Source organism: Varanus komodoensis, unplaced genomic scaffold (assembly GCF_004798865.1).
Source record: "Varanus komodoensis strain SLA01 unplaced genomic scaffold, ASM479886v1 scaffold156, whole genome shotgun sequence".
Taxonomy (NCBI): Eukaryota; Metazoa; Chordata; class Lepidosauria; order Squamata; family Varanidae; genus Varanus; species Varanus komodoensis.
Window position 1 is genome coordinate 214,469 of NW_025335457.1, and position 18,409 is coordinate 232,877.

At 66.9% G+C, this 18,409-nt stretch overlaps 2 protein-coding genes across 2 annotated transcripts in view; one reads left to right on the top strand and one right to left on the bottom strand.

The window, feature by feature from the left end:
• Positions 1 to 3,394, top strand: part of COL11A2 (collagen type XI alpha 2 chain) — a 66,267-nt gene extending 62,873 nt beyond the window's left edge. Inside the window, exons 66-68 of the mRNA XM_044425491.1 lie at positions 1,032 to 1,100; positions 1,581 to 1,808; positions 3,248 to 3,394. Coding sequence (XP_044281426.1) covers positions 1,032 to 1,100; positions 1,581 to 1,808; positions 3,248 to 3,394 — 444 coding nt within the window. The remainder of the gene's footprint in view (positions 1 to 1,031; positions 1,101 to 1,580; positions 1,809 to 3,247) is intronic.
• A 2,153-nt stretch (positions 3,395 to 5,547) lies between these two features.
• VPS52 (VPS52 subunit of GARP complex) lies at positions 5,548 to 17,400 on the bottom strand. Its single transcript, XM_044425484.1, has 20 exons — positions 17,314 to 17,400; positions 14,898 to 14,979; positions 14,529 to 14,581; positions 14,360 to 14,435; positions 14,124 to 14,191; positions 13,180 to 13,355; positions 12,677 to 12,827; positions 11,596 to 11,696; positions 11,205 to 11,337; positions 10,989 to 11,046; positions 10,673 to 10,806; positions 9,109 to 9,264; positions 8,572 to 8,690; positions 8,275 to 8,398; positions 7,594 to 7,689; positions 7,051 to 7,158; positions 6,900 to 6,965; positions 6,494 to 6,605; positions 6,264 to 6,382; positions 5,548 to 5,846 (listed from the first exon to the last, which is right to left on the bottom strand). The coding sequence occupies exons 1-20, from the start codon at positions 17,389 to 17,391 to the stop codon at positions 5,700 to 5,702; spliced, it is 2,157 nt and encodes a 718-aa protein (XP_044281419.1). The 5' UTR covers positions 17,392 to 17,400; the 3' UTR covers positions 5,548 to 5,699.
• Between the last annotated feature and the right edge of the window lie 1,009 nt (positions 17,401 to 18,409).

Here is an 18,409-nt window from a genome sequence, read left to right on the forward strand (position 1 = left end):
CCAGCTGTGCCGCGGATCCCACCACAAACTCGTGGGCCTGCTTTTTCCCTGAGCCCAAACCCAGAGAGAAAATGCCCAAGTGTCTTGGCCCCTCCAGTCTGGAGTCTCGCCGAAGGACCTGCGGTGCGCATCTCATGGAAACATAAATAGAAGCAGAGCAAGGCAGAAGGGGCTTCCGGGTCATCTAGTCTGACCCCGGCGCCAGCCGGCTCTGCTCAGAGAAACATAGAAACAGAGCGAGGCAGAAGGGGTCTCCCAGGCCATCTAGTCTGACCCCAGCTCCAGCCGGCTCTGCTCATGACATGTCCACCATGAAAGGTCGTGTTTCGCCCTCCCGTGTCAGCACGAAATGTTTCCATTTAAAGCCGGATTGTTTGGCTTTTCAAACGGCTGAGGAGCCGTTCCTTTAATGCGCAGTGATACGGCTTTTAGAGATTGCTTCTGTGTTCGGAGAGCCAGCGTGGCCGGGTGGTTCGCTTGCCGGACCCTGGAAATCCCGATTTGACTCCTCACTCAGCCATGTGGCTCACGGGGAGATCCAGGGCCTGTCAGACTCTCTGCCCGGCCTCCCTCACAAGGTTGTTGTTGCAAGCATAAAATGCTGTGGGGGGCAGCGTCAGCCCCCTTGGGTTCCTCTCGGGTGGAGAGAGAGACGGAAATGCGACAGGGTGACACCGACGCTGGATACACGCAGCCCAGGGGTCCCTCGCAGAGGAAGGCGGTTTATGCATGCTGGGGGTGAATAATCCTTGGATCACTGTGATGCTCCAAGAGCGGCCATGAGAATTATGGGATGGCTGGCTGCAGGAGGCCAAGGGGGAGTGCCCATGTGCCCCATCAGGAAGGTCCCGTGAAGGAACAGGAGGCGGGCAGCTTCCTCCGGGGGCCCGGGCCCGCAGTGCTTGCGAGCCCTCGCGGCAGACACTTCCAGACAGTCAGGACCCCGAGGAGCCGGGGTCAGACTAGATGGCCCGGAGGCCCCTTCTGACTCGCTCGGTTTCTCTGCTTCTTCCTCTGTCTCGCTTGTCCAGGTGCCTGTGGCCGCATGGGAGGGAGAGACGCCCCCGCGCTGGTTCAGCCAGTTCCAGAAAGGAAGCAAGGTGAGCTGGCCCCAGGAGGGGGTCGCCCGCAGGCCGGGCCCCCTCGCTCAGGGCCGGGGGCAGCCACCCGCCCGGCCTGGTTTCTCTGCCCCGCTTCGGCGCGCTCGGCCTTGGCCTTCGGGGTTTCTCCAGGCTCGGGTCCGGCTTGTCCTGGACTGGAGTGGGAGGTTCTCGGGCAGCTCCCGTGTTCCTGAGCACACCTCCAGGGCCGGGCAGGGGCAGAGGGGATCCACACGGGGGGGGGGGGGGGGGCTGAATGGCCAAAGGCCCCTCGCAGGCGGTCTGCCAGGCACAGGGCGACCAGGTGGACTGCCCGGCGTTTGCCCCCCGGGCCGGGCACGAGGGTCGGCTGCCTCTTCCGTGGGGCATTGGCTCCGTGGGCAGAGCCTCGCGCCCTGATCCTGCCCGTGGTGGGGGGCTTCTGCTGGGGCCGCCGGTCGAGACGGGGGGGCACTCACGGCCCCGTCCGGTCGCCCGCAGTTCTCCTACGTGGACGCGGACGGGCAGCCCCTCGGCGTCGTCCAGCTGGCCTTCCTGCGCCTGCTCAGCCTCTCGGCCCGGCAGAACTTCACCTACCGCTGCCAGCGCTCGGCCGCCTGGCACAGCCCGGGGGGGCACCAGCGGGCCCTGCACTTCCTGGGCGCCAACGAGGAGGACCTGAGCTACGACAGCAGCCCCTTCGTCAAGGCGCTGGAGGACGGCTGCGCGGTGAGTCCCCTGGGCGGGCGGGCCGGGGGCCGCCCCGGGGAGGGCACAACCGGGGGATCTCCGGGGGCCGAAGGGAAGCCCGGCGCTGCTCCATGGGCTGGGGAAGGCAGGAAGGGTCTGGGGGCGAACGCCGTGAAACCCCCAGGGGGCCCCATCGCCTGCTTCCGGGAAGGGGGCAGAAGGGAGGCCCCAGCCGGCCCGGGGCAGCGAGGGCCAGTGGTCCCGGGGGTGCTAGCCCGGCCCGTTCCTGAGGCCCCCAGGCCAGCGGAAGCAATTCCGAGTCCCCAAAATTGGAGGCGTGCGCCATCCCATGCAGGGCCCCCGCAGCCCCATCCCCTAATTAGTGATCAGTTTATTGAATTGGCTCACTTCCATACCTCCCGAAAGCTGAGGCTCTCTGGGCTGTTAACAAGGATGAAAACTAAACAAAAGTTGAACACACACACACACACACACACCCATTAGTCTGAAAAGAACCAACCCAGAATAGCCACTACTATCATTCAGCACAGAAGCAGAGCAGCAATATATAGAAATAAAGTGCTAAATCCAAACCCAGAGTTCCAAAGATAGATGCTCAAATGCCAGGAAAATAAAAGGCTTTTCACCTGGTGCTGCAAAGGACGCCAGGGAACTTGGGGGAGGCAGGCTCGTCCTCGCTCCAGCTGCTCTGGGCTGCGCGGGGGCTGCTGAGCCCGAGCAACCCGGGAGAGAAGCCACGCGGGCTCCGGGTCGATGGTGGCCATCTGCCCGTGGTTGAACCGTGGCGCACGGGTCGCTCGCGACGGCAACCCACGATGCAGCGGGGCCCATGTGTGGCCCGGACTCTGGCTTGCCGGTCACGAGGACCGTGCTGGACCGCCGGGGCTGACGCGCGTTCCCAGCCCCAGGACCGTGTGATCAGCAGCGGCCCTTGAATGGCCACTGCCGGCCCCGTCTGGGCTTTCTGCCCTCGTTTTATGCTGCCCAGCATAAAATGAGGCTGCGCAGCTGCTGCGGTGGAGCGGATGCCCTCGTCTTGGTGGGCATGTCGTGAGCAGAGCCGGCTGGAGCCGGGGTCAGACTAGATGGCCTGGGAGGCCCCCTCTGCCTTGCTCTGTTTCTATGTTTCTATGAGCAGAGTTGGCTGGAGCCGGGGGCAGACTAGATGGCCCCGCAGACCCCTTTTGACTTGTCCAATGTTTCAATGTCTTCACTGCCCTGCTGGAACCGCTTTTTGCTGCGGTGCCCCAACGCGGCCAGCCTTTCAGGGCAATTTAAACCCTGGAGGAGGAGGTTTCGGGGTCAGCTCAGCTTCCTTGGCGGAGAGCGTGGAAGGCTGCCTGGGGCCGGTCCCCGGCGCCAGACCGTGGAGAAGGGTCGGGGCACAGTCCGGGGCGCAGGGGAGCCCCTCGGGGCCGGCCCTGCCCTCGGCTGAGTGCGCTCGCCTCTCCCCGCAGGCGCGGAAGGGCCCCGCCGAGACCCTGCTGGAGGTGAACACGCCGGCCGTGGCGCAGCTGCCCCTGCTGGACGTGCGCGTGGCCGACTTCGGGGAGCCCGGCCAGAAGTTCGGCTTCGCGGTGGGGCCGGCCTGTTTCCTCGGCTAGAGCGGAGCCCCCGGGCCTGGGCCGCCTCGCCCCTCCCTCTGCAAGCCGACCCTCGAGGGACCCTCCAGCGCGGCCCCCGGAGGCACGGCCAGGGGCGGACCAGGCGACCGAGGCCGCAGCCGGCCGGCCAGAGACCGAGACCCGGGCGCATCGCTGCGTGGAGGACCCCCGCCCGCCCGCCTGCCCGCCCCAGCGACCGGCGCCCCCCCGACCCCCCACATGTGCCACGGACTCACGCCAGCCCCGTGTCCCCCACCGATGCACCACAGCCAAACTCGCCAGCCGCTGGAGAGGAATGCCCCGAAGCCCGCTTGCGGCGACATGCCCCGGCTGCCCCCGCCCCACGAGGGCAGCTTGGCCCCCCTCACCCCCGTGGGCTGGCTGGCTGCCCTTCTTGGGGGCCTCCCGGCTGTCCCCAGGGGAAGCATGCGACGCGGGCCCGGGGCTGAGACGCACCGGCTGGGCGGCCCCTTCAGGGGTCCCCGTGTGGCCCCTGAAGGATGCACCCTAAATCTGGGCCTCTCCTCGCAGGGAGCAAGCCCCACCACAGCCCCCGAAGGCGTGGGAGACCCCGGTGCGAGGCCCCTCCCCACAGGGGCAGGGGTGGCACCTGGTTCTCGGTGGCTCCCCCAGAAGGGCACCCCAGAGCACCCCCTCCCTACGCCCCACTGGTTTCACGCTTAGGGTGAGCTCACTCCCAATGGGGGGGGGGGCTCCTTACAGGGTTTGAAGACTTTCCAAGGCAGCTGGGCATGAGGGGCGGTGGGGTCCAGTCCCACGAGCTCGGTGCCCCCTCCCCGCCGGCCACTCACCCCCCCACCTGCTTGTCGGCCACAAAAGTGATCCGTGTCTTTCAGAGAGAGTACCGTTCGCTCCAGAGCAGTCCAAAGACAAAAAGAAACTGTGTATTTTATTTTGTTTTATAAAAAAACTTAAATTAATTTTATTATTTAAAGGAGTGGATATAAAAAAAGACTATTTTTTGTCTCCTGCTGCGTTCTCAGTCTTTAAGATACGGGAAGGGCAAGAGGGGACGTTCACAGGGCAGTTCTGGTGCTCGGGAAGTTAAAAAGATAAATCCAGCTCTCTTGGCTGCCTGCAGATTCAGAGTTTTAGGGGCGCCCGAGCCAGTCCTCGCTTTTTTGTTTTCTAAAAAGCGGCAAGGGCGCCCCCGGTGCCGGAAGCAGGCGCCCCCGCCGTGTACCGATCTGTAAGTAACCGTGGAACTTGTATTGTGTAATAGATCATCTACAATTTTGCTGCTTTCTGTGGGTCTCTCGTTTGATTTCTCCTCCGCTTCGGCGGCACTCAGTACCGGCCCGGGTGGCTTTCCTAAGGCCCCTGCCCCCCCCCCGTGGAAATAACCGCTTCCCAGGCACCCAAGGCTTTGTCGCCGGAGCAGGGGTGCTGCCACTTGGCGCGGGGGCTGCCTTCGGTTTGGGAGCCGTGTGGGGTGCGGCTGGGGGTGCTTAGCCTCAGGGGGGTGGGAGGCATTTGCGTGGGGGAGGCTGGGGCTCCCGGAGTCCTTCGTGCCCCCCCCTGCAGGTCTTTTGCAAAAAGGCACCGGGGAAGAGGGACTTGGGCCGTCGCTCGGGGGAGTGGGTGGCCAGACAGGCTGTGGGGCTGCGGGGTGGGGCTGGCCTTGAGGGCACTGGGGGGGCAGGGAGCGAGCTGGGTTGGGGGGGTTGGGGTAGGGAGACGGGGGGCACTTGGCTAGTGCCCCAGGGAAGCCCGGAGGGGGAGTCACACAGCAGACCCCCAAGGCCCAGGCTTGCTCACAGCTGCCCCAGGCGGGGTCTCATGGGAACCCCTCACCCAGGGGCAGGTGCAGGACAGGGCTCCGAGCGGGGGCCCTCGCGCCCTGGAGACCCCACCCGGGCAGCCTCCCCCTGATGGCCGGTGGGGACTCGCTCTGTCCGGCCTGCCTGCCGTGGGGGCACCGGGTTGGGGAAGGCTGGGCCGGCCCTTTTTGCTGCCAGCAAGCCAAGGATGGACAAGCGGCGGTCGGCTTCCTCCGGTCTTTCCCAAGTGCAAAACACACGCGCGAGACCGGGACACTCTCAAGCCCGCCCGCCCGCTCTTGCACACGCACACACACAGCCCCCCCAGCTCTACCCTGCCCCCCCCTCCCGCTCATGAGCCCGGGAAAGCCGTTCGGGGTTGCAAGGGATTTATTGTGAGTGCACAAAGCGACACACAGGAAAGCGGACAGACGGACAGACAGAGACAGACGGGGGCACGTGCCCCAGCACTGGCCCCTGGCCCCCCAGCTCCGAGGGGGGCCCCCGGCACGAGCCCCCCCCCCTCAGAAGTTGGGCTTGTGCTTCTTCACCTCGACCATGAGGTGGTGGATGTTGAGCAGCTCCGAGCGCACCGGCAGCGCCTTCAGCGGCGGCATCGCCAGCACCTTGTGGAAGCGGTGGTAGTACTGGATCAGCTGCGTCAGGGCCCCCTGTGGGCGGGATGGGGCGGGTGAGGGAGGGAGGGAGGGGGGCGCTCGGGCCCGAGTCCCAGCCCGCTCGAGCTCAGCCCCCCAGCGCCCGCCCTGAGCGGCAGGGGAGGCCGCTGGGGCCCTCGGAACGGGTGGGTGGCCCCTACAGCGTCGGAGGTGGTGGGGGGGAGGGTCCCGTCCACGTGCGGGCGAGAGATCGAGCCCAGCCAGGGCAGGAGTGAAGGGGATGTGTGCCCGGGGGGGGGGATCAGTGGGGCCGGCAGCCCCAGAGGAGGCCCCCCTGGCAACAGGGACGCCTCGTCCCCTGATGCGGGCAAGGCAACGGCGCGAGGAGTGGGGCCAGGGCTCGGTCCGGGCGCAGCTGCCAGCGGCATCCCCCACATGCAGCCCCCCGCCCCCCACCCCCCCGCGGCCCACCTGGATGATGGAGGTGCCGTTCTTGAAGTTGGTGAAGGAGCGCATGACGTCCTGGCTCAGGGACTCCACGGCCGCCTTCCAGGTCCCGGCAAAGCCGCGCACCAGCTGGGTCACCCGGGCTGCGTGGGCAGGGCAGGATACGGGGGGGGGGGGGGGGCCCGGGGGGGGGGGGGGGTGAGCTCAGCGCCCGCCACCGCGGGGGGACGGGGGCGCCCGTCCCCGGTACTCACCTTCCTCCCCACGCAGGCGCTCCAGCTGGCCCCGCTCCGCCAGCGCCTCGGCCTCCTTCACAAAGGCAATCATGCCCCCGAAGCCGGGGGCCAGCAGCTCCTCAATGAACTCCTGCGGGTGGGGGGGGGGCAGAGGGTGGTCAGGCACAGGAAGCCCCCCAGGCCCCCAGGGCCGCTCCAGCGCCCGGGCTGAGAGGAGACGGCGACCTTCCGTCCCCCCTCGCCACCCAGGGACGCTCCCTGCAGGCGGCTGGGGCCCCTCTGTGGGCGCTCCAAGGTGCAAGCCTTCGTGCCCAAGTGCCAAGCCTGGGGGGGCAGACCTCCCCCCTCATTTGCCGCGCCCCAAGTGCTGCGTCCGCCCGCCGGCCCGGGGGCCCCCCCCCCCCCCCCCGCCCGGCCCGCTCACCTGGGTCCGCGCACTGAGCAGCTGCTGGAATCCCTCCACCTCCTTGCTCTCCTCCACCGCGCGCTCCTGAGGAGCAAGGGGGCAGTGTCAGCAGGTGGGGCGGGGCGGGGGCAGCCCCCCAGCCCCCCCCCACGGACAGCCCCCCACGCACCAGCAGGACGCCCAGCATCATGTCGTAGTTGTTGATGAGAAAGATGAGCTGCTCCCGGCGGGAGGAGAACTCGGCCGCCACACGCAGGACGAAGTTCTCCACCTCGGTCTGGGGAGGGAGGGGGGAGAGAGGGGGGCGGTCAGGGGTGCAGGTGGGCCAGACCCCCGGGCCCCCAAGCAGCAGCCCCAGAGCTGTGGGGCTCGCTGGCTGGCAGGGGCTTCCTGAGTGGCCGCAGCCACAGCGAGCCGGAGCCTGAGGCGCTGCCTCCCACCGGATCGGCCCTGGCGCTGGCCCAGGGGAGCCTGCCCTGCCGGCAGCGGCTGGAGCGTCGCAGCCCTTCAGGGACGCTGCCGACTGGGGAAGGGCAGGGCTCCATGGCCCCACGGGGGCCCAGGCGCCCTCTCTGGGCTGGCACTTCCGGGTGGGCCTCCGCTCCGCGGGGGCCGCGCGTCCCGTGTCCAAAAGGGCCGGAGGAGGGCTTCAGCCGGGGCTCCCCACCCTACCCGCCAGGCCCCGTCCCGGGGGGGGGGGGCGTTCCTCCACCTGCAGCTGTCCCAGCAGAGCCAGAGTGCAGTCGTGCGGGATGGTCTGGTTGATGCCGACGATGGCCGAGGAGAACTCCGCGTAGCGGCGCGTGATCTGGAATGGCGGCCGTGTCAGGCGGGCGCCCGAGTGCAGGGGACGAGCCCTCCGTGGGCACCCGGCCGGCCAGGCCGAGCACGGGGCAGCGCGGCCTCCCTGGGGGCGCCCCGCAGGCCCTCTCCGTGCCGGCGAGCCTCGCGGAGGCCATCCGTCCGTCCGTCCTCGCACCGCCGGGTCGCAAGGAGTTCTCCGGGTGAGCCCAGAGAAGCCCCACGGCTGCCAGGGAGCAGGGGGGAGAGTCCTCCAGCCAGCCCACCCCCTCCCCTAGGGCCCCACTGGCAAGCAACAAGGGCATTGGCAGGGGGCTCCCTGAGGCCATCTAGTCCAGCCTCCACACGCTGCAGGGTGCCACTTCAGCCTCTCCACTGGGATCCCCCCCCCCCCAATTCAGGCTCTGCTTTAAGGCCTCCCCTGTGCTCCGAGTGGCCCCCACGTCCATCTGCTCTGCTGCCAAGCCCGCTCCCTGCCGGGACGCTGCTCTGGACGTCCGGGACGGCCTGGTCTGCCTCGTCCTGCCCGGGGGGCCCGATTCCCCTCCCTCCTCGCCAGGCCGCGCGCCACGGCAGAGCCCCCCGCACTCACGTAGTGGGGCCGCGTGTCCAGGAAGCCCAGCTTCTGGGGGTCCGTGTTCTGGATGCTCTGGATGTTCAGCTTCAGGATGTGCTCGAAGCGCGGCCACAGCATCTCCAGCAGGGTGTCCCAGTACCTGCGCGGGAGGGGAGGCGAGGCGGGAGGATGCGGGGCCCCCAGGGTGCGGCGGGGAGCCGGCGGCATGCGGGCCGGGCAGGGGCCTCAGGGGGCTCGCGCGTCCGGGGTGGCAGCAGCCCCTCAGCCCCCGGAGAGGCCCCGCTCGCTCGCCCCCGGGAAGGCCTGACTCACTTGTCAATGGCCGGGACGTTGCGCTTGGCCATGATGGTCTTGAAACGCAGGACGACGTGGATGCACAGGAAGATGGCGATGCCGTCGTAGCAGTCGCTCACGTAGGCGTCCATGTGCTTCTGTGGGGCGGGGCGGGGCGGGGCGGGTTGGGGGAGGCCTCAGCGGGGCCCGCTCGCCTGCATCCCACGGAGCAGGGCAGGGCGGGGACCCCACAGCCCTCCCGCTGCCCCCTCAGCCTAGCCTGTGGTCAGGGGCCCCAGGAGACAGGGCCAGGACGCCGGGCGGGGGGCTCCCCTGCTGACCCTCCCTCTTGCGAGGCCCTCCCCCAAGCCCCGGGCTCCCACGGAGGGGCTCGCGAAGGGGCGCAGGCAAGGCTGCCTCCCTCGGCCACACGTGCCTCTCAGGCTGGGAGCAGAGGGGGCCCAGGGCTCGGAACGGCTCATGGAGCAAAGCCACGGGCCAGGCTGCCCCAGACCTCCCACGCCAGACGCCCCCACGGGCCACGGGCCCCGCGAGGCTCCCGCCCGGCACACTCACGAGGAACATGGCCAGCGTCTTGCCCATGACAGCGCTGAAGAGGTCCAGGGCGGGGGTGCCGGTCACCAGGAAGAAGTCGCAGAGGAAGAGGTACTCGCGGCAGCTGTTGTCCAGCAGGGCGTAGTGCTGGCTGCGGAACAGCGACTCGAAGGGGTACTGCGGGCGGCAGGAGGGCGTTGCGGCCGGGGTGGTGGGGGGCGCCCTCCTCCGGTACACCCCGTCCAGCCTCCCACTGCCCACCCTGCCCCTACCCATGCGCCCAGCAGCCCCTTGCCCCCCAGCGCCTCAATGGCACTCAATGTGGACCAGTGCCAGGTCTTGGGGGTCACAAGGACAGGTTGGGGGGCAAGTGGCTGGAGAGCAGCACTTGTGGAAGGGACCTCGGGGTGCAGGTTGACTGCAGGCTGAACGTGAGCCAGCCGTGTGATGCGGTGGCCAAGAGGGCGAACGCCACCCTTGGTTGCATAGCCAGAAGTGTGGCTTCTAGATCGAGAGAGGTATCACTACCACTCTACACGACTCTGGTGCGCCCGCAACTGGAGTATTGTGCTCAGTTTGGGCCCCTCATTACAGGAAGGATCTAGCCAGGTTGGAGTCAGTGCAGCGCAGGGCCCCAAGGTTGGTGGCCGGATTGCAGGGGATGGGGTATGAGACGAGACTGAGGGAACTGGGTCTCTTCAGCCTGGAGAAGAGGAGACTCAGAGGGGATCTGTTGGCGACATACAGGTATGTGAGGAGGTGTCATACGGAGGTGGGGAGAGACCTGTTCTCCCCTGCAGAGGAGGGCAGGACGTGCTCCAACAGAGCAAAGTTCAGGGAATCAGGGTTCCATTTAGATGTCAGGAAGCACTTCCTGACAGTCGGGACCCTGAGGGTATGGACTGGGCTTCCCCAGGAGGTGGTTGAGGCCCCATCGGTGAGGGGGTTCAAGGCAGCCTGGACATACACAGGGTGGGCATGTTGTGCATGAAGCCAGCTGGAGCCGGGTTCAGACTTGATGGCCCGGGAGGCCCCTTCTGCCTCGCTCTGTTCCTACGCCTCCCTGCAGCTGCGGCTCCGGCAGGGAAAGCATCTCGAGGCTGCAGAGGCGCCGAGGGCCGAGGCCTTGGATGCAGAAGCATTCTGCCCTGCGCGTGGCCTTAAGAAAGCCATCGCGACTTTCCGCGGTCCTGTTGGCGGGATCCTGTGGGCAGTGGATTTGCTGCCGTGCGTATGGAGGGCTGGGCCGGACGGGCCGCAGTCTGATCCAGCAGGGCTGTTCTCCGGTTCTTACGGGGCAAACGAGGCCCTTGGCAAGCTGGTCTCGCGTGGCAGCGGCCAGCGGGTGGCCAAGAGCGAGCGAATGCGGGGCAGCCGGAAGCGCAGCCGTCCAGGGACGGTGTGGCCCTCGGGTGCAGGAAGGGGTCCCCCGCGTACCCCGGACCGAGCAGCCTGCCGGGAAAGTCCATCCAATGGCCCACGGTCCAATGCACCGAGGCAGCCCCGAGGAAGGAGCAGCGAGTGCTGCGACCGGGGGGGAGGGCGCCGAGGCCGCTGGGGCCACGCAGGCCGGGCAGCCACTCACCCGGACGTCACTCTTCTGGGCCGAGTGGGGCACGATGATGGGGCCCTCCAGCTCGGCCCCCCCGATCACGCTGCCCCGGTTGCCCAGCGTGAAGACTGTATTGCGGTTGCGGAGCGATGGCTTGGAGAAGAAGCGTGCTGGGGCGGGTCAAGGGAAACAGCCAGGGAGGGCCCCCCCTCAGCCCTCCAGCCCCCCACTTGGGAGAGGGAGGAAAGGAGGCTCCAAGCAGGACTCGAGCCCCTTCTTGGAAGCAGGCCTGGATGCCCGGCTGGGAGCTGGCCTGGCCCCCCCCCGCCCCCCCACAACGCAAGGATATCCTTTCTGGCCGTGTCTTCGACCCCCATGAGATCGTCCTTCTCGGCCACTTCCTCATACTGCGAGGGCGGGAGGCGGGGAAGAGGGAGAGAAACGGGAAAGGTTTGCGTGGATTCGGGGGTCCGGCTGGATCGGGAAGGAGCCCCCCGGGGAAAGGGGCGCAGGGCGTAGGGACCGCCCCCCCCCGCCCCCGTCCACCCGGCCCCGCGTCTCTCACCTGCACCTTCATGAGGCGGCTGGTGTAGGACTTGAAGTAGCTGAGGTAGATCTTGCTCATGGTCTCCAGGTACTCGTCCCGCACCTCCTTGGCCACGGAGCGCTCGTGCCCCAGCAGGAACTGGTAGAAGAACCTGCCGGGGGGGGCGGCAGGGGAGAGGCGGTGCGAGGCTCGCCCCCGAGAGCCTCGTGGCAGGGAGCCCCGCCCCCTCCTGCCCCCAGGATCGTGCGGGCAATGCGTGCCGGGGACCCCAGACGCACAGGGCCGGGTCTCCGGGCCCGGCGGGTGGAAAAGGCTCTGAAGCAGAGCATTCTGGGGGAGCCGGAGCTGCGTTCCCGTTGGCCTGCGCAGCGCGTGGGGGACCCCAGGCGGCTCCGGGGCACCTTCCTACCTGTACTTGAGCAAGGCGTTCTGGGGGATCTGGTAGTTGGTCATGGGCTTGCGGAAGGAGTAGATCTTCTGCAGGATGAACTCCCGGATCTTGGCCACTGCCTGGGGGACGGAAGGATGCGGGTGGGACGCGGCCACAGGGGCACCTCCTGCCGAGCCCCCGTCCTCGCCAGACCCTCCCCCGGGGCTCCTGGGCTGGCCACGCAGGGCGAGTCCCACAGCCGGGGGGAGCAGCAGCCGGATCCCCTCCCCACCCGCAGCCGCATGGCCAGCGCCTTCCCACACACCCCGTGTGGGCTGGAGCCCCCGAGAGGGGCGTACCCGGCAGCCGCACGGCCGTCTCCTGCAGACGGCCAGCAGGACACGGAAGGACGCTCCCGGCCTCGTGGGAGCCCCGAATCCACGGCCCGCGGAAGGCCTGCGCACTCCGCCCAGGGCCACCTGCCCTGCCTGCAACCCTGAGCGTTCCTTCGCCCACACGCTCCCGGGCCCCTAAGGGGGACTCCTGAGCGCCATGGAAGAATTCGGCCGGAGGAGGGCAAGATCTGAGATGCAGACATCTGCTCGGTGCAATGTCGCTGCACACGAAATTCCCACTGGCTCCAGGAGGGGCTCCAGCGGGGACCGAAGCGACACCCGGCTGCATTTCGCCGGCAGGAAACTGGGGAAGGCCGAGCCCAAGCCAGAGGCTGGCGGGCAGGAGGGCTGTCGGAGCCCCCCGGCTCCCGCGGCAGTGCCCCACACGGCTGCCGCATCCCGATCCTCCCTCCCTCTGTGCAGCAGCCCCACGGCACTGGCAGGGACGGGCCAAAGCTGCGCAGCACAACCCGGGGGGGGGGGGCGCCTGGGCCGGCTGCCCGGCTGGGAGCAGGATGCGGCCCACCCTGCCCTCACGGGCAGAGCCTGGCGGGCCGACCCACCAGGCCGGCCCCGCGGGGCCGAAGCCATCTTCCTCAGCCTGGCCCCCTCCCGGAGCATGGGGCCACGGCTCCTGCCGGCATGGCCGGGGCTGACGGGAGCAGCGGCCCAGGAGAGCCAGGGGCCCCCCAGCTGGGTCGGGTCGAGGCAGGGCGGCCCCCGACCTTGGCCTTGAGCTTGTCCAGGACGTCGGTCACGTCGCCGCAGGCCATGGTCTCGCGGAAGGCCTGCTCCTTCACGGCGTTGACCTTGCTGTTCAGCTCGTGCAGCTGCTCCAGGAAGGCCTGGTCGGTCACCGGCGTCTCCAGGATGGTGCTGTGGGGAAGAGCGGGGGCCGGGGGGGGGGGGTCAGCAGCCGGGGCCACCTCTGTGGGGAGCCCAGCTAGGCTCCAATTCGGAGTCTGCCCTTGCTCTGGGCTTCATCACCGGCTGCCCTGGCGCCCCCTTTGCGCTGGCAGAAGAATGAGGCCAAGGCAGAGTCACTCCATCCTAAAAGGGGACCAGAGCAGCAGAGGCCCCGTGGATCTCGGGGTCCGTAACCGGCCTGGCCTGCTGCCGATCGGGCGACGGCACTGAGATCCGACCCCGCCGAGCGCCGCCCCCCGGCCCCCCAGACGCCCCCTGGGCCTGCCAGCCCCGCGCTCCGCTCCCCCGCCCCGAGACGGACCTGATCATGACGCTGGGCACCACCAGCTCGTCCACCAGCTGCGAGAGGCGCCCTCGGACGGCCTGGCGGTTGCGCAGCCGGACGTTCATGGCCACCGACTGCTCCTGCAGGGTCTGGATCTCGCAGCTGATGCTGCTCAGGTCGGACTGGAAGGAGCTCAGCATGGCCTCCATGCGCTGCAAGACGGGGGGGGAGCGGGGGCTTGCCTCAGGGGGCCGCTGGAGGAGAGGCGGCCGCTGTGCGCCCCCCCCAAGCGTGTTGGCCAGCAGGGGGCAGCCCTGCGCTCCCGCTCCAGAAGACCGCGGCGAAGGCTCTTGTCGCTCCTCCAGCCCAGCTGTGCAGCGTGGGCTCCGGAGTCAGCCTGCTGAACTGATGGCCATCAGGCCGGGGAGGGAGCACTCCAGAGCGCCTCCTCAGCCTTCCCCAGTTGCAGGGGGCTGCAACCCGCCCTCCCCCCAGTCAGCCAGGATGCTCCCCGCTCTGGCTGGGGGGTGTGCAAAGGCCAAGCATTGCCAGGTCAGACCAGGAAGCCGGGGGGGGGGGGGGCAGCCTGCCCGGGAGGGGGTGATGGTGCCTCTGCGCGTAGCGTGTGACTGTGCCCAGGGCCACGTCTGCCCCTCCAGCAGACCCGTGGAAGTGGGTGGGCCAGGACAGGAAGCCCCTGCACCCAGCAGAGAGGCGGGGGGGCTTGGCAGCCCAGGAAAGAGGGGGTGTGGGGAGGCCCCGCAGCACAGGACGGGGCTGGCCAGGACGGGGGGACAGTCGGGGGCCGAGCAGGGGAGGGGCGGGAGGGGCGGTCCCGTGGCGGCTGAGCTGGAGCTGGGTGGCCTGCTCCGCATGCAGCCCAAGGCAGGGCAGGAAAGAGCCGTGTCCAGCGACGGTGGCCCTGCTCCGAGCCCTCCTCTGGGCAGCCGGGACCGACCGAGGGGGCAGGGCCGGCTCACCTCCAGGACAGCGTCGCAGGCCGTGATCTGCGTGTGCAGCGAGGCGATGTTCTTGCTCTCCTTGATGTCTGCGGAGGCCGCTAAGGAGAACCGCCGACCCGGAGGGGTGTCATAGGACCCCCCTGGGCCCAGCGCGCCGGCCTGCCCCAGGCACGGCTGCTTTGAGAGCCCCGCGGGGCCTGTCCTGCCCTGCCCTGCCCTGCCCTAGGCCCCCCACCAACCCGCGGGGCGGATACAGTCCTTGATGGATGCGTTCTCGATCTGCTGCAGCTCCCGCTCCACCTGCTTGGAGTACTGCCGGAGGTCCACGCCCTGCCAGGGCAGAAGAGGGGGGCGGGGGTCACTGCCGAGCGCCCTTCCACGCGCCCCGGGCCCCCGCCTCCCCCACCCTGCTGCCCCACTCACCGTCTTCAAGGCCTCCCGCACCAGCGCGTCCCCCAAGTTGGCCTGGATGTGAACTGAAAGGGACAGAACCGTCAGTCTGGGGGGGAGGCAGCGCTGCCCCCCGCCCGGCTCCAACGGGAGCCATTTTGTGAGAGCGCCCATGAAGCACGCTCCAATTCCGCTGGTGCCCGCGGGTCCCGGCACGTCGTAGGGCCCTGCTCGGGCTAGTGCGGAGAGAAAAAACGGAACCGCTCTGTCTGCAGAGGAAAGGCCAAAATGCTTCCCCGGCCCCCTTGCAGGAGCAGCCGCTTGAGCTGCGCAGCCAGCAGATTCTTTCCCGTGGGAGGCGAGACAGGCAGAGGAGTGCGAAGGAGCCCCCGCTTCACGTACCGTCCACTTCATCCAAGATGAACTCATCAGAGGTCAGGTCCAGCTCGCCCAGGTTCAGCTGCAGCGCCTCCTCCCCTGGCCCCTGGACAGCAGACAACGCGGCGTTAATCGGGGCTCACGAGGGGCGGGAGAGGCTCCAGCTCGGGAGTGGAGGCAGCTCTGCATGTGGAAGCCCCCCCCCCCCAGAGAATTGCCAGAGTGGTACAGACCAAAATTTGGTAGCTCTTCATGGACAATCTGCTGTTGAGGGAAGAGATGCTAACTTGGAAAGGATTCGGGGGGGGGGGGGGAATCCGGCACACTTGGGGACAAAAAGGCTCCGGTGAGGACGGCCACGTGGCTTGGCCACTTCAAGCACGTGTCCCTGAGGCCCACTGCCTGTCTGGGGGCATCTCAGGGGTTCCTGGTGGGGGTCCTGGAAAAGCACGGCGCAGAAAGGGACACCTGACCGGGCTCCGGGCTCTTCTCCAGCCAGTGGCTCTGGGCCACATGAACCTGTCCGGCCTGAACCAGCCGGGGGCTCCTCAGCCAGGATGCAGGGCCCACGAGGCCACGCAAGCCGGGGGGGGGGGCAGGGGCTCACAGGGTGCCCGCCCTTCCGCTCTCCCTCCTCATTCGGAAAACGCGCCCTCGCCTAGCTGTGCCATCCCAGCTCTCCTCTGAAAACCATTCACGTCCTGCATCTTTCAAGCCCGAGGTCCGCCGGAAACATCACGCAGGCGGCAAGAAAGAGGGCTGCCTTTCCCTTTCCCGAGCCTCAGGGAGGCCGATGTCCTTTCAAAAGCCGCAGGCGCACAAAAAAGCGCCCCGCTGGATCAGGTCAGTGGGCCGTCTAGCCCAGAGCTCTGCTCACAGGGTGGCGAATCAGCACACGGCCTCAGCTGCTAAACTCCGTCTCCACTGCGAAAGATGCTGCACCCGCGGGGTTTCCTCTAAAAGCAAAAGCTCACACATTCAAAAAGCGCTCCAAGCGACACGACGCAGCTTTTCCTGCCAAGTCCTAAGCTTCTCTTCCTACTGGGCCTTCCTGCTCTTTCTCAGGTACCTGGCGGGCAGAAAGTCAACAGAATGGAGCAATTTGAGCTGTTTGCTTGAAAAAGCTGCCTGAGAGTTTTCTACTGCAGGACGACACTGCCAGAGTCTCCAGGGGGCCGTGCCCCCTTCCCTGACCGGCCGGGGATTGTTCAGCACCTGAACTGCTCTTTTCCCGTTGCAAAAGGTTGACATGTCTCTGTCCAGGCTCAGTGACAGGCAGGCAGTGCCACACACCCAGAGCGGCGGCGGCTGCTGCTTTAGCCCGGCCCTCTGCTGGACGGCAGCCCCCCACCAGGCTTCTCTAAACCCGGGTCGGCCTCCGGCTGCGAGAGGTTCCCCACCCCAGTGAAAGGAGAGCTCTCCTCCCACCGACGACCTGATCCTAAAAAAGATCTTAGACTGTGCAGGAATGGATAGATTGACTTTGGCATTGAAGGAGGAAGAAGATACTGATTTCTGTCAAACTTGGGACCCTTTTTACTATTGGCTAGAGAAATAGGACTTCGTATAGATTTAGATACATTTTTAAGTTATCATAAATGGAAAAAAGAATGTGGGGGTTGACCCAGCAGGCTCGATGTTTTTGATGATTGATGTTGTTTTTAGTTTTTCTTTGCTTTTAGGACTAAAAATTTTGAATAAAACTTATTATTAAAAAAAAGAAAAGGCGAGCTCTCCTCCAAGGCTTGAGTCTGGGGAGTGCCAGCTTGGTGTCCCGTAGAGAAAGCCCCCAGATCCAAGTCCCCTTGCGGTCCCCACCACTTGGGGGCCTCGAGGGCAGACTGTGTGAGGGATTCTGCATGATCTTTGGAGCTGCGCAGAAGGGAAGGCAGAGCAGAAATACGAATATCGGCAGGGAGAACGGCTGCCCGGCCTCTGCAAGCGTTAGAGCGGCAGGGGCCGGAATTAAGGCCAGGGAGGGGGCATGCCGGACGTGCCTGGGGGGGGGGCAGACTCTCTGCAGGCCGCTGCCCCAGCCAACGACCGGCAAGCAGCAACCAGTGCAAGGGCACCTTCCCGCCCATGCTCCCCAGCAGCGCTGCCTGCTACTGGAGGCAGCCCTGAGCCGCGAGGACGGGGAGCCACAGGGAGCCTTCTCTCCGTGCAATCACAATCCGTGCCAATGAGTCCTCCTCGAAAGCCATTCGGGCGGCAGGAAGCAATCCAACAGGTGCAGTGTCCGCTGGCCACGCTGCACGCCGGTGCTTCTGGTGCTCGCACTCCCGGAGGCTGCCTGCCCAGGGCGCCCGAAGTGCTACGGCATGGAACCGCTTCTGCAGGGACAGGCGGGCGCCCAACCGGTGCAGCTTCCCAGCATCCTCCAGAGGGCAAGGGTCGCCAAGGCACCCCCCCCCCCCGCGGGGCCCGGCCCGGCCCTCACCTCGTCCTCCTCCATGTCTCCGGAACGGAGCCGCCGCCTCCGCCAGGTCGCCTCCTCCTCCTCCGCTCCGGCCGCCATCGCGCGTCGCTTCCGGGCATCCGGCGCGGCTTCCGGTTCGCCCGCCTCGGACAACTACAAGTCCCAGCATGCCTCGCGAGAGCACCTCGCAGGGGACGCGTGGGGGCTTCCTCTGCTGAACGCGCCGCTGGGACGAGGCGGAGACAGCTCTGCCCGTCGCTTACGGGGAGAGGCCGGGAAAGGAGGGGCAGGGGCGGCCGCGCGGTCGCCTCTTTCTCGCGGAATCCTATTCCCCTCGGAACTGTGCGACCTGCGATCCTGTTCCCCACCCGGTCAGTGCAGGCGGCGCTCTGCATCCAGAGATAGAAGTATAGACTGACACATACTAATGCTTGTTGTTGCTAGTCGCGAAATTGCGTCCGACCCACCACGACCCCATGGGCAACATTCCTCCAGTTCTTCCTGCCCTCCACCATCCACGGAGTCCACCCAGCCCCACACCCGCCTCCCCAGGGACCCCGTCCAGCCACCTCCTCCTCTGCCACCCTTTCTCCTTGTGCCCTCAGTTGTTCCTGGCATCAGGCTCTTCTCCGGGGAGTCCGTCCTTCTCATTAGGTGGGCACAGTATTTGAGCTCCATCTTCAGCATCTGGCCTTGTAAAGAGCAGTCGGGGTTGATCTCTTCTAAGTCGGATTGGTTTGATCTAAGTTTGACCGGTTTGATCTCCATTGAGTTTCATCTTCAGGATCTGGCTTTCTAAAGAGCAGTCAGGGTTGATCTCCTCCAGGACTGTCCGGTTTGATCGCCTTGTGGTCCAAGGGACTCGCAGGAGTCTCCGCCAGCACCACAATTCAGAGGTCTCAATCCTTCGGCGCTCAGCCTTCCTTATGGTCCAGCTTTCACAGCCATACTTTGCAACTGGGAAAAGCACAGCCTTGACTATCTGCACTTTTGTTGGCAGGGTGATGTCTCTGCTTTTTAATATGCTGTCTAGATTTGCCATAGCTTTCCTCCCCCGGAGCAAGCGTCTTTTAATTTCTTGGCTGCAGTCCCCATCTGCAGTGATCTTGGAGCCCAG

Bases quoted from the DNA above. Each gene is read 5' to 3' on its own strand.
- VPS52 (XM_044425484.1), bottom strand. From the start codon at position 17,391: ATGGCGGCCGGAGCGGAGGAGGAGGAGGCGACCTGGCGGAGGCGGCGG. The intron at 14,980-17,313 runs GTGAGGGCCGGG...TCTGCTGTCCAG, and splicing joins GAGACATGGAGGAGGACGAG to GGGCCAGGGGAGGAGGCGCT. The intron at 10,807-10,988 runs ATATCCTTGCGT...CCGCCCCAGCAC, and splicing joins CGAAGACACGGCCAGAAAGG to GCTTCTTCTCCAAGCCATCG.